The 12,606-nt window shown below is 37.1% G+C and overlaps 1 protein-coding gene across 1 annotated transcript in view; it reads right to left on the bottom strand.

The window, feature by feature from the left end:
• LOC123524640 (protein starmaker-like) overlaps positions 1-12,606 on the bottom strand; it is a 29,703-nt gene that overhangs the window by 6,811 nt on the left and 10,286 nt on the right. Inside the window, exons 2-4 of the mRNA XM_045302970.2 lie at positions 10,513-10,598; positions 9,016-9,135; positions 4,377-4,528 (exon numbers count right to left, since the gene is read on the bottom strand). Of these exons, the coding sequence (XP_045158905.2) occupies positions 4,377-4,528; positions 9,016-9,135; positions 10,513-10,598 (358 nt within the window). The remainder of the gene's footprint in view (positions 1-4,376; positions 4,529-9,015; positions 9,136-10,512; positions 10,599-12,606) is intronic.

Raw genomic sequence — 12,606 nt, forward strand, 5'->3', positions numbered from 1 at the left:
CTATTTGTTGCCAAAACAACAAAGCTGGTTGTGCATATTCTCAATATTGTCATCTATCCATATACCAAGTTTAAGTCAAAGATATCTTTTAAAGTTATTGCAGGATCTGATTTAGTGTGACTGACTGACAGACAGCAAACTGTAATTGCCCCATACAATACTAAAGTTTTTCATCCGATCTTTTGTATCTAGCCACACACTGGGGTACCAAAAGAGTGAAAAAAAAAACTTCCTGTATTGTGTATGGCAAAAGAATTATTAAGAGATATTGAGATATACATGTATTTGACACTTTTAAGCCATTTAAGCACATTCATATATTTTTGACTAATTCAAGGGCAATAGTTCTAGATGAGTGAAATTCCACATATGAGCCGTGCCATGGGAAAACCAACATAGTGGCTATGCGACCAGCATGGATCCAGACCAGCCTGCGCATCCGCGCAGTCTGGTCAGGATCCATGATGTTCACTAACAGTATCTCTAATACCAATAGGCTTTGGAAGCGAACAGCATGGATCCTGACCAGACTGCGCAGGCTGGTCTGGATCCATGCTGGTCGCAAAGCCGCCATGTTGGTTTTCTCATGGCATGGCACATAAAATCTAATGTGAACGACTTCACAAGCAGAATAATATACTGATAGGTATCATGACTCAACAAATACTTCTTGAGATATATGTGCCAAAACAACAGCTGTCACAGGAGACAGTGCACTCGTCTATTTCAATGCTGGGTAGTGAAACTGGGCACATCTGAGGAAGCTGGGGCTATCACTGGAGTGTTCAATGACTCCAATGTGGATGAATTTAGCTGACAATAGCTTAAGTCTATGTCAAATATATTTAGTAATAACAGAGATAGGGAAGTGTATCAAAACACCAAATAAGTAAACTAGATGTGTGTCCATAGGACACAGGTGCCCCCACTCCTGCCACTGTAACATGGTTTTATGACTCAAGTTAAATAATTTTAAGATGTTTGCAACACAAACTTTTAAGAACCTTATGTGTATTTTTCACTTAGTTAGCCATAACTCTGGTCTAGCTGAGTAAAATCCTAAAGAGAACACTTCACAGGCAATAAAACAATCCTCTAATGTTTTATGATTCTAGGTCAAGTAAATTTTAACATACATGTTTCACAAACTTTCTTTTTTTTTGTAGTAAGTCTGGACAGGAAGTCTGGTCTTGTGTAATGAAAAAACTTAAAAACAAAATAAGTCAGGGACCATAACTCCTACATGACTGAATGAATCTGGACGTGAAACCCCAGGTGCACAACTACACATGCTGACCAACATTCCTGTAAAGTTTTGTGACTCTACGTCAAATATTTTTGGAGCTAGGCGAGACACAAACCTAAAATGACCAATTTTACAAAGTCAGGGGCCATAACTCCTACATGACTGAATGAATCCGGACGCAACACCCCAGGTGCACAACTAAACTTGCTGACCAACATTCCAGTAAAGTTTTGTGACTCTATGTCAAATACTTTTGGAGCTAGGCGCGACACAACATTTTCGGAAGGACGGACGGACAGAGGACGGAAGGACAAGAACAAATCTATATGCCCCCACCACTCATTGGGGGGGGGGGGGGGGGGGGGGCACAAAAAGGGACATAACTGAAAAGTAATGCACCATGACACTGAGCACTTGAGCCTGAAATGCTAGTAAAAAGGGGGCATAACTCATAGTATTTTGGTGCCAGCATCATGAACATTTTGTCATATGATGTGGGTGACCTCACCCATGTGGAACAACGTTTTAAAGTTTGAATAAAATCATTTGAATACATTGGAAAAGCAAAAAATTTAAAAGAAATTCCTAAGTGGAAAGGGAACATATTCACGGAATATTTGAGCTAGAATTAAGGGACCTTGTGCATATGATAAAACAAAGATTAAATGTAAACTTTTCAAGTTTAAATCAAATTCATTAAAAGTAATAACAACAAGAGGGTCATGATGACCCTATATCGCTCACCTATTAAACTTGGCCTAAGAATCATCAAGATAAACTTTCTGACAAAGTTTCACGAAGATAGAATAAATATGGCCCTCTAAGTTTAAAAGCTTCTCCTTTGATTAGCGGTTTACTAGTTTTGCCCTGCATGATCCAGTTTGGAATTTGGCCTAGGAATCATTAAATATAAACATTCTGATCAAGTTTCATGAAGATAGGGTCATAAATGTGGCCTCTAGGATGTTAACAAGCTTTACCTTTGATTTGACTGGGTGACCTAGTTTTTGACCCCATATGACCCAGATTTAAATTTGGCATAGTTTCATGAAGATAGGGTCATAAATGTGGCCTCTAGGGAGTTAACAAGCTGGTCTCATGAGTTTTTGACCCCACATGACCCAGTTTCGAACTTGGCCTAAAAATCATCAAGGTAAACATTCTGTGCAAGTTTGTATCAAATCAAAGCATAAATGAAACCTCTATATGGCTGAAAGGGCCAAAATGGACAGGGGCAGTAACAGAATCCATGATTGAATCTAGCCAGTTTTCAAAAGGAACCGAGATCTTATCGTGACTTCAGTTTGTGTAAGTGTGGTTCAAATCGAATGTAAAATGTCACTTCTTTTGTGTTGACAAGGTAAAAATTAACAAATTTTGGCTCTTTCAGGGGTCAGTCAGTGGCCGTGACTCCGGAACCTATGTTTGGATCTGACAGATTCATCATGGAATCCAAGATCTATTGTTGTTAAAGATAACTTGCAAGTTTGTATCAAATCAAACCATAACTGAAGTTTCTATATGGCTGCACCAGCCAAAATAGCAAATCTGGCCCTTTAATGGGCCATAACTCTGGAACACAAGATGGGATGTGGCCAGTTTTCGATAGGAACCGAGATATTATGCCAATACAAGTTGTGTGCAGGTTTGATTGAAATCGATTGCAAAATGTGGTATGTTTTGTGTTCACAAGCCAAAATAGCAAATTTTTGGCTTTTTAAGGGGCCATAACTCTGGAATCCATGATGACATCTGGCCAGTTTTCGAAAGGAACCGAGATATTACACCAATATAAGTTTTGTGCAAGTTTCATTTAAATCAATTGCAAAATGTGGTCTCTATCGTGTTCACAAGAAATTGTTGTTGGACGGACAGACGAAGGGTGATCATTAAAGCTCACCTTGTCACTACATGACAGGTGGGCTAAAAATAAAGTAAAAGTGCACCAGCATTAACCTGAAATTCTAAGCAGAAAAGGTGAAATAATTCATGAAATATTAGTGCCAGAGTTATGGTCCTTGTGTCATATGGTGTGAGTGATGATGTGCTACAAATGTTTTAAGTTTGAATCAAATCCCTTCTGTAATAACAGAGATATAGTGAAAATACATCAAAATTAACCTTAAATTCTAAGAAAAAAGGGGGCATATTCATGAAAAATTGGTGCCAGAGATATGGACCTTGTGTGATATGATGTGGGTGATGATGTGGAACAACTGTTTTAAGTTTGAGTCAAATCCATTCAGAAATAACTGAGATAGAGTGAAAGTGCTCCAAAACTTTAACCTGTATCCAACAGCAGTCATGCTATTAAAATTCGTTCAGTTGTTGCAAAGTTATTGTTAGCTAATTAGGTGTATATGCAGTGTGTAGCATATTCTCTGTATGTTTGTTTGTATGTGTTTATTGATGTTTCAAGAACTATCACGTAAGTTGTAATGTTTCGTATATCAAATATGAAAGTCATACATGAAGCACATCTCATGTTCTCTGTAAGTATGGTATAAATATGTGCATTAAATCAGCACACTGCATTAACATTTCAATTACGCTGTAATTTACATTCTACAAAATGACACCTGAGAAAGTATGCGTCGAAGATTTATGCCAAATAAAGTATTCGAACAGTAACTTTGTATTATATGCATAAAAAGGACACATTTATTTAAATTTTAAAGCTGTTTCTTTGCATAATTTAAGCTATCATCGTATTTGATATAATACATTCAAGTATATTAATTTATATCAATGAACCAAAGTAAACAGTAATTTTTTCTACTGTTTCCAACTTTTATGACATTAAAAATCAGGACTCAGGTGCCAATTTGATATAATATTGCAATTTTCACGTACCCCTTTCTGGGCCGCTTAACAGAACATTTTCCATTTCTAAAATTATCTGTGAGTTATTTACACAGATAAGTAAAATGCTACCAAAGTACTGTGTAAATGGAGTTTTGTAATCAAGCCTACCAGAACATGAATGTAGCAGAAGTGTATTCCTCTATGAAAGGAACAAAATCAATGCCTATTTAGCTATAAATGGAGCAAGTATCAATGAAACTGTGTGATACATTTACACATTTAATATATAAACAATGTAATGCTTCTATATTTGCTTTGAAGTTACCTTTGCCAGGCTTCCCTTCATCACTACTGCTACACACTTCTGGCCCCATACCCCTTTGTCGAACGGTGTGACTTGACGCCCAAGTTTCTTCTGTTGTTTCGGGTCCGTGGTTCTCATAATTTCATAAGCTCGCACATTGTCTTTAAATGTGACTAAAACAAAGTTATATATATATAATCAAAGGTTTATTATTTTTTCTAAATATTTATGGTGTTTCTGAATTATCAGTATAACTGTTTAAAAAAATAATCATGAAAATGAGATGCAAACAAAAGAGTGCAATAGACAGAAATAACCAATAACCACTGGCTAATGCATTTGTTAAAGAAAGACCTGACTGACAGGGAAATAAGTTATACATATAAACAAGAGCTCTGTAGGACAGCAAGCTCAACTATTTGAAAATGTTTACCTACATATTATTATTGTATGATATGTAGGAAGGTAGGTGTTGAGGTATGAAGAAAAATAAGAAACAATAAAAGTTTGTGTGGACACTAAGAACCCATATGAGATCTAAGCAGTTGTGAGAAATGTTTACAAGAGCACTGCCTATGGGTGCCATCACTCCTCTGCAAGTACTGGTCAGTATGTAAGAAAAGGGTTATAGTTCAGAATTTCTAAGTATAAAAAGGGCCATAATTCTAACAAAGTGTAGGTTAGAGTTCTTGGCCTACTAAGTCACCTAATGATGACAAACAAGTGTGCTAGTTTCAATGCGGACGTCGATGATCAAGTGATGACAATACCTCGTAGATTTATAAAAAAAAAAAATCAGATGAGCAAAAAATATTTTAGAAATAGGGAGGGCGCCTAATTCTGAAAAGTGTTGAAACACAAAGATGATCCACAGTCTCCATTTGTAAGCCCTAACTGAAGACCTCATTTTTTTAAAATTAAAACATGCACACTACCTTATCTTTTTGTATGCATATGGTGTTTTTAAAAGAACTGCATATGAAATTAAGGACTTCCTCTTTTCTAGGCATTATTTCTCCAAGGTTTAAAACAGACAACAAGCACACCGCTTAGCTCAGTAGGTAAAAGCGTTGGTCTACAGACTCGGTCCCGAGTTTGATCCTCGGCGGGGCTATTTTGTGACTATTTGATAAACAACATTGGGGGGGGTCTGAAATCATTAGTCCTCCACCTCTGATTCATGGGAGAAGTTGGCAGTTTACTTTGAGGAGAACAGGTTTGTAAGAATTCAGGAATACTGGTTGGTTAACTGCCCGCCGTTAAGACTGAAAATAACTGTTGAAAAACGGCGTAAAAACCAAACAAACAAACAAAAACAGAAACAAAATAAGCTGTGTGATATAACATCTATAACAAATGGTAACAGGCACAGGCAGTCACATTTTGTTTAAAGGCCTAGATCTCGGCAGTGTGCCAAGGGATTTCTGTTTTTATTAGCACAGTTGGGGACTAATGATTATCGCAGTATGGTTCCATTAAACAAGGGTCATTGTTTATAGGAATGTAAGTCAACCTATGTATCAATTAGTGAGAATCGGAAACAGTGTATTTTATTTAAACAAGAGGGCCATGAAGGCCCTGTATTGCTCACCTGACCTATTTGACCTAAAAATCATCAAGATTAACATTCTGACCAAGTTTCATTAAGATATGGTCATAAATTTGGCCTCTATAGTGTTAAATAGCTATTCCTCTGATTTGTGCCTGTGACTTAGTTTTTGACCCCACATGACCCAGATTCGAATTTGACCTAAAAATCACCAAGATTAACATTCTGACCAAGTTTCATGAAGATACAGTCATAAATGATGCCTCTAGAGTGTTAACAAGCTTTTCCTTTGAATTGACCTACTGACCTAGTTTTTGACCCCACCTGACCCAGATTTGTACTTGACCTATAGAAAATCAAGCTTAACATTCTGACCAAGTTTCATTAAGATATGGTCATAAATGTGGCCTCTACAATGTAAACTAGCTTTTACTTTGATTTGACCCTGTGACCTAGTTTTGACCCCACATGACCCAGATTCGAACTTGACCTAAAGATCATCAAGATTAACATTCTGACTAAGTTTCATGAAGATACAGTCATAAATGTGGCCTCTAGAGTGTTAACTAGCTTCTTCTTTGAAATGACCTAGTGACCTAGTTTTTGAACCCACCTGACCCAGTTTTGTACTTGACTTATTGATAATGAAGATTAACATTCTGACCAAGTTTCATTAAGATATGGTCATAAATGTGGCCTCTACAGTGTAAACTAGCTTTTCCTTTGATTTGACCCTGTGACCTAGTTTTTGACCCCACATGACCCAGATTCGAACTTGACCTAAAGATCATCAAGATTAACATTCTGACTAAGTTTCATGAAGATACAGTCATAAATGTGGCCTCTACAGTGTTAAAAAGTTTTTCCTTTGATTTGACCTGGTGACCTAGTTTTTGACCCCGGATGACCCAATATCGAATTCTTCCAAGACTTTATTGAGGGTAACATTCTGACCAAGTTTTATTAAGATTGGGCCCAAATTGTGACCTCTAGAGCGTTAACATGCTTTTCCTTTAATTTGACCTGGTGACCTAGTTTTTGACACCAGATGACCCAATACGAAAATCGTCCAAGATATTATTGAGGGTAACATTCTGACCAAGTTTCATTAAGATTGGGCCAAAACTGTGACCTCTAGAGTGTTAACAAGCTTTTCCTTTGATTTGACCTGGTGACCTAGTTTTTGACCCCAGATGACCCAATATCAAATTCGTCCAAGATTTTATTAAGAGTAATATTCTGACCAAGTTTCATTAATATTGGGCCAAAATTGTGACCTCTAGAGTGTTAACAGTCAAATTGTTGAGGACGACGACGCCGCCGACGGACACAGGGTGAGCACAAAAGCCCACCCTGAGCACTTTGTGCTCAGGTGAGCTAAAAATACGTGATAACTTTAAAAGTTATACCTATTTTTGGCATTTTTTATGAAAAGGAAAATATTTGTTGACAAATATAATAATAAAACTAGAAAATGCTTGGCCTAGTGGTTCTCAAGTCACTGTTCAGGCTCCTGTGACCTTGACCTTTGATCAAGTGACCTCAAAATAAATAGGGGTCATCTACTCTGCATGTCCAATCATCCTATTAAGTTTCAACATTGTAGGTAAAGTGGTTCTCAAGTTATTTCCAAAAAAGGATTTTACATGAACAGGCCACTGTGACCTTGACCTTTAATAGACTGACCCCAAAATCTATAGGGTCATCTACTCTGCATGTTCAATCATCCTATGAAGTTTCAACATTCTGGGTCAAGTTGTTCTCAAGTTATTGATCGGAACTGGTTATCAAAGTTCAGGCCCTGTGACCTTGAACTTTAACAGAGTGACCCCAAAAACAATAGGTCATTACTCTGCATGAACAATCATCCTATGAAGTTTCAACCCTTCTGGGTCGAGAGGTTCTCAAGTTATTTATTGGGAAAAGGGTTTTCCATGTTCAGGCCCCTGTGGCTTTGAAACCCTTTTAAAAGAGTGACCCTCAAATCGTTAAGGTCATCTAAATCGCATGACCAATCATCCTATGAAGTTTCATCATTCTGGGTCAAGTGGTTCTCAAGTTACTGACCGGAAATGGTTTTTCAATGTTCGGGCCCCTGTGACCTTGACCTTTCACAGAGTGACTCCAAATCATTAGGGGTCATCTACTCTGCAAGACCAATCATCCTATTAAGTTTCAACATTCGGGGTCAATGGTTCTCAGTTATTGACCGGGAAAAGGTTTTCAATGTTCAGGCCCCTGTGACCTTGACCTTTAATGGAGTGACCCTAAAAAACGATAGGGGTCATCTACTTTGCATGTACAATCATCCTATGAAGTTCAACATTCTGGGTCAAGGGGTTCTCTAGTTATTGATCGGAAATGGTTTTCAATGTTCAGGCCCCTGTGACCTTGACCTTTGATAGAGTGACCCCAAAATCAATAGGGATCAATTACTCTTTATGAACAATCATCCTATGAAGTTTCAACATTCTGGGTCAAGTGGTTCTCTAGTTATTGATCGGAAATGGTTTTCAATGTTCAGGCCCGTGACCTTGACCTTTGACAGAGTGACCCCAAAATCAATAGGGGTCATCTACTCTTCATGACCAATCATCCTATGAAGTTTCAACATTCTGGGTCAAGTGGTTCTCTAGTTATTGATTGGAAATGGTTTTCAATGTTCAGGCCCCTGTGAACTTGACCTTTGACGGAGTGACCCCAAAATCAATAGGGGTCATCTACTCTTCATGACCAATCATCCTATGAAGTTTCAACATTCTGGGTCAAGTGGTTCTCTAGTTATTGATCAGAAATGGTTTTCAATGTTCAGGCCCCTGTGACCTTGACCTTTGACAGAGTGACCCCAAAAACAATAGGGGTCGTCTACTCCAGCAGCCCTACAACCCTATTAAGTTTGAAGGTTCTAGATCAAATGGTTCTCCAGTTATTGCTTGGAAATGAAGTGTGACGTACGGACGGACGGACGGAAGGACGGACGACAGACGGACGGACGGACAGGGCAAAAACAATATGTCTCCTGGGGGAGACATAATAATAATAAGAATTTTTCATGATATTTTTATAACCATTGCATGCCCAAAATCTACTGGTTTCTTATGTTACACATACCTGCTTTCTGATGGTGCATATACTGTTCCATACAATTGTAAGTTATTTCATCCACTGTAAACTTGGCTGGATGGAACTGGCTGAAGATGAACTTGTTCCCAAAGAAGAATTCAAACTCTTCTACAAAACAAAAACACATGCAAAACTGTCACATATATGTAACTAAATTAGACTTTCAAAGTTTGTTGATATCAAGAAATCTTTAACCTTTAACCCTTACCCTGCTGTATTTCTATAATGGACTGGTCCATCTTTCAATTTGGACTGTACCATTTATTATTCAAAGGGGTTTGCACTGAAAATTTACTGACTGAATAGCGAACAGTGCAGACCATGATCAGACTGCACGGATGTGCAGGCTGATCTTGGTCTGCACTGGTCGCAAAGGCAGAATCATCTGCCGCCAGCAGGCTAAGGGTTAAGCTTGCTGGTGGCAATTAATTTTGCCTTTGCGACCAGACTGCCTGCATGTCCTTGCAGGCTGATCATAGTCAGCACTGTTTGCTATTCAGTTAGTAAAATTTCAGTGAACACCCCTTCGAATAATAAATGGTACTTACCAAATTGAATGACAGACCAGTTCATTTAAGAAATGTAGCAGGGTAAAGGTTAATAACATCTATTTTCCCCTCCTTTCAACACTGATTCTTATTGTGAACAGTCAAAACAGACTCTACTGACTGATACCAGTCTAGAACTAAAATTGTTATGTTTAAAAAATATAATTGTCATTATCAGAAGTCAAGAGCAGAAAGCTTTACAAGATAAAGTAATGTTGGTGAAATGTATGTAGGAGATTCTGAAGTGATTCCTGGAAATCTATGAAAATCCTGCATGTACAATAACATGTACTGGTATTATTGCATGGAGTATTTTGCTGGAGGGCAGTTTTGAGGTTTTGCATGAAAAGACTTACTGAAACAACTGTACAGCACAATTTCTATCTTTCAAAGGTTTGGTAGATACACGGATCAAGCACAGATGACTGCACATGAGATGTTATACAATGGCATCGGAGAATAAAAACAAAGGTGCTCTACACTACACTCACTTTTGATTTAAAACAGCCATTTCAAAGAATGTACAATGAACTGTAAAAAAGCTCATACAAATATTAAGTACTGTAGAGACTCTCTGTCCTACAAATGTCAAATATCAAGGGAATTCTGCAAAATGATTTCAAAAACATAACCATTTCACTGTTAGATAATGATATTACATGAGTGTGTTTTTCTAACTGAATTTCTTGAACAAGCTGAATAAAATAATAAAACGTTAGACTCTGGCCAGTATTTTATCAATTTTATTCAATTCAATGTGGACAGAGACAAATGTTACTCTTTTTATCACATTATAGACAAAGTCCACCGTATCCTATACTTAAAATGACATCAAGGTTAAAGTGTTATTACAGCACTGTATACCTTTATTTCACTCCCATAATGTCAAACATGCAATATATATTTAGTAAGTTTTACACGGACAACTTATACTTGCCTTTCTTTGCTTTACTCTTCTCACTGCTACTGCCTGCTTCTGTAGGGGGCTTTGGTCCCACCATTGTTTTTTTATGTTCTGAAAACCTGGAAAACAATAAATTCAATTGTTGTATATTGTTACTTAAATTGTATTATTTATATTGTAAGTTACAGATCTATCCAACTAAAGTCTAAATGAACTAATTCCAATATCTAAATTAGTTAAACCTAGTACATGAAGCATAAAGCAAGCTTTTCAAAATATATCAAGAGAACTTTATTTCTCTTTGTTTGTATCGTTATACAGATACAAAAAACCTTTTTCACTCTTACCTTACGGTCAGAACATTAGAATCGGTAACTGTCAAAGGAACAAGATCTAGCTGTCAGAGGGTAGATGTGTAAATTGACTATTCAAAAGTTTTTCACAAACAGGGCCTACCCTTGACCTCAAAAAGTTGAAGCCACTTTTTGAGAGAAATTGCAAAATTGAAGCCGAATCGCCACTTTCAAAAATCTGTAGCCTGAGTTCTTTAGATTTGTAGCATTTGGCTACATTGGTGAATGGCAGAGGTGGCCCTGACAAAAGAAGTTATATGGAAAGAATACAATGATAAAAACAAGAGCTGTCACAGGAGACAGTGTGCTCAACTATTTTGATGCTGGATAATGAAACTGGGCACATTTGAGGAAGCTAGAGCTGTCCCTGAAGTGTCTAATTACTCCAATGTGGATGAAGATATTGGACAATAGCTTCTGTTTGTGTCAAATGTATTTAGAAATAACAGGGATAGAGAAGTGTATCAAAACATTAAATAAGTATAAAAGAGACATAATTCATGGAAATTTCTGCAAAAGTAATGCACTAGGACATTGTGTCATATCATTTGGCTACTAATGTGTGAGCAACTATTTAAAGTTTGAATCAAATAAGTGAGATAGAACAGAAGTGCATCATAGTTTGAACTTGAACTGAACCTGAAATTCTAGTAAAAATGGGGTACAACTCATAGAATTTTGGTGCCAGCATCATGAACATTGTGTCATGTCACTGATGTGGAACCACCGTTTTAAGTTTGAGTAAAATCCATTTAGTAACAACAAAGATATAGTGAACAAGAGCTGTCACTACTGGTGACAAATGCCCCTGCAGCACCTTGACCTTTGACCTGGTGACCTTGACCTTTGACCTGGTGACCCCAAAGTCAGTAGGGGTCGTGTACTCAATAAGTACTATCAGCATGTGAAGTTTGAAAAAGTTAACGTTGCCTTCATGCAAAAAGTTAACGTTGTGACGAACGGAGGGACAGTTGAAAACTAATATGCCTCCCTTCGGGGGCATAAAAAGCATCAAAATTAAACTAAAATTCTTAAGTAAAAAAGGGACATAAGTCACTAAATATTTGTGCCAGAATTATGGACATTGACAAAAACGACAATGTGGAAGAACTATTTTTCAAGTTTGAATAAAATATTCATTAAGTAATAACACAGATGGTTGGTGCACAGATGTTGTGCACCAACATTAAAATGAGTTCTAAGTAAAAAGGGGAGATTACTCATGAAATATTGGTGCCAGAGTTATGGCCCTAAGTATGTCATAAGATGTGGGTGATAATGTGCTACAACTATCTTAAGTTTAAATCAAATCTATTTGGTAATAACAGATAAAGAGTGAAAGTACATCAAAACTTTAACCTGAAATACTAAGTAAAAAGAGGGCATAATATATCAAAAACTGGTGCCAGAATTATGACCCTTGTGTCATATGATGGGTGATGATGTGGATAAACTTATTTCAGTTTGAATCCATTCCATTTAGTAATAACTGAGATTATAGAGAGGAAGTGCACCAAAACTTTAACCTGAACTTCTAAGTAAAAAGGGGGCATATAATTCATGAAAAATTGGTGCCAGAGTTATGGACCTTGTGTCATCTGATGTTGGTGATGACTTAGAACAACATTTTTTAAATTTGAATCAAATCTATTTGGTAATAACTGAAAATGCACCAAAACTTTAACCTGAACTTCTAAGTAACAAGAGGACCATGATGGTCCTGAATCGCTCACCTCTTCCCACATGACCCAGTTTTGAGTATGACGTCGTTTCT

The sequence above is a fragment of the Mercenaria mercenaria genome, chromosome 3 (genome assembly GCF_021730395.1).
Source record: "Mercenaria mercenaria strain notata chromosome 3, MADL_Memer_1, whole genome shotgun sequence".
Classification (NCBI taxonomy): domain Eukaryota; kingdom Metazoa; phylum Mollusca; class Bivalvia; order Venerida; family Veneridae; genus Mercenaria; species Mercenaria mercenaria.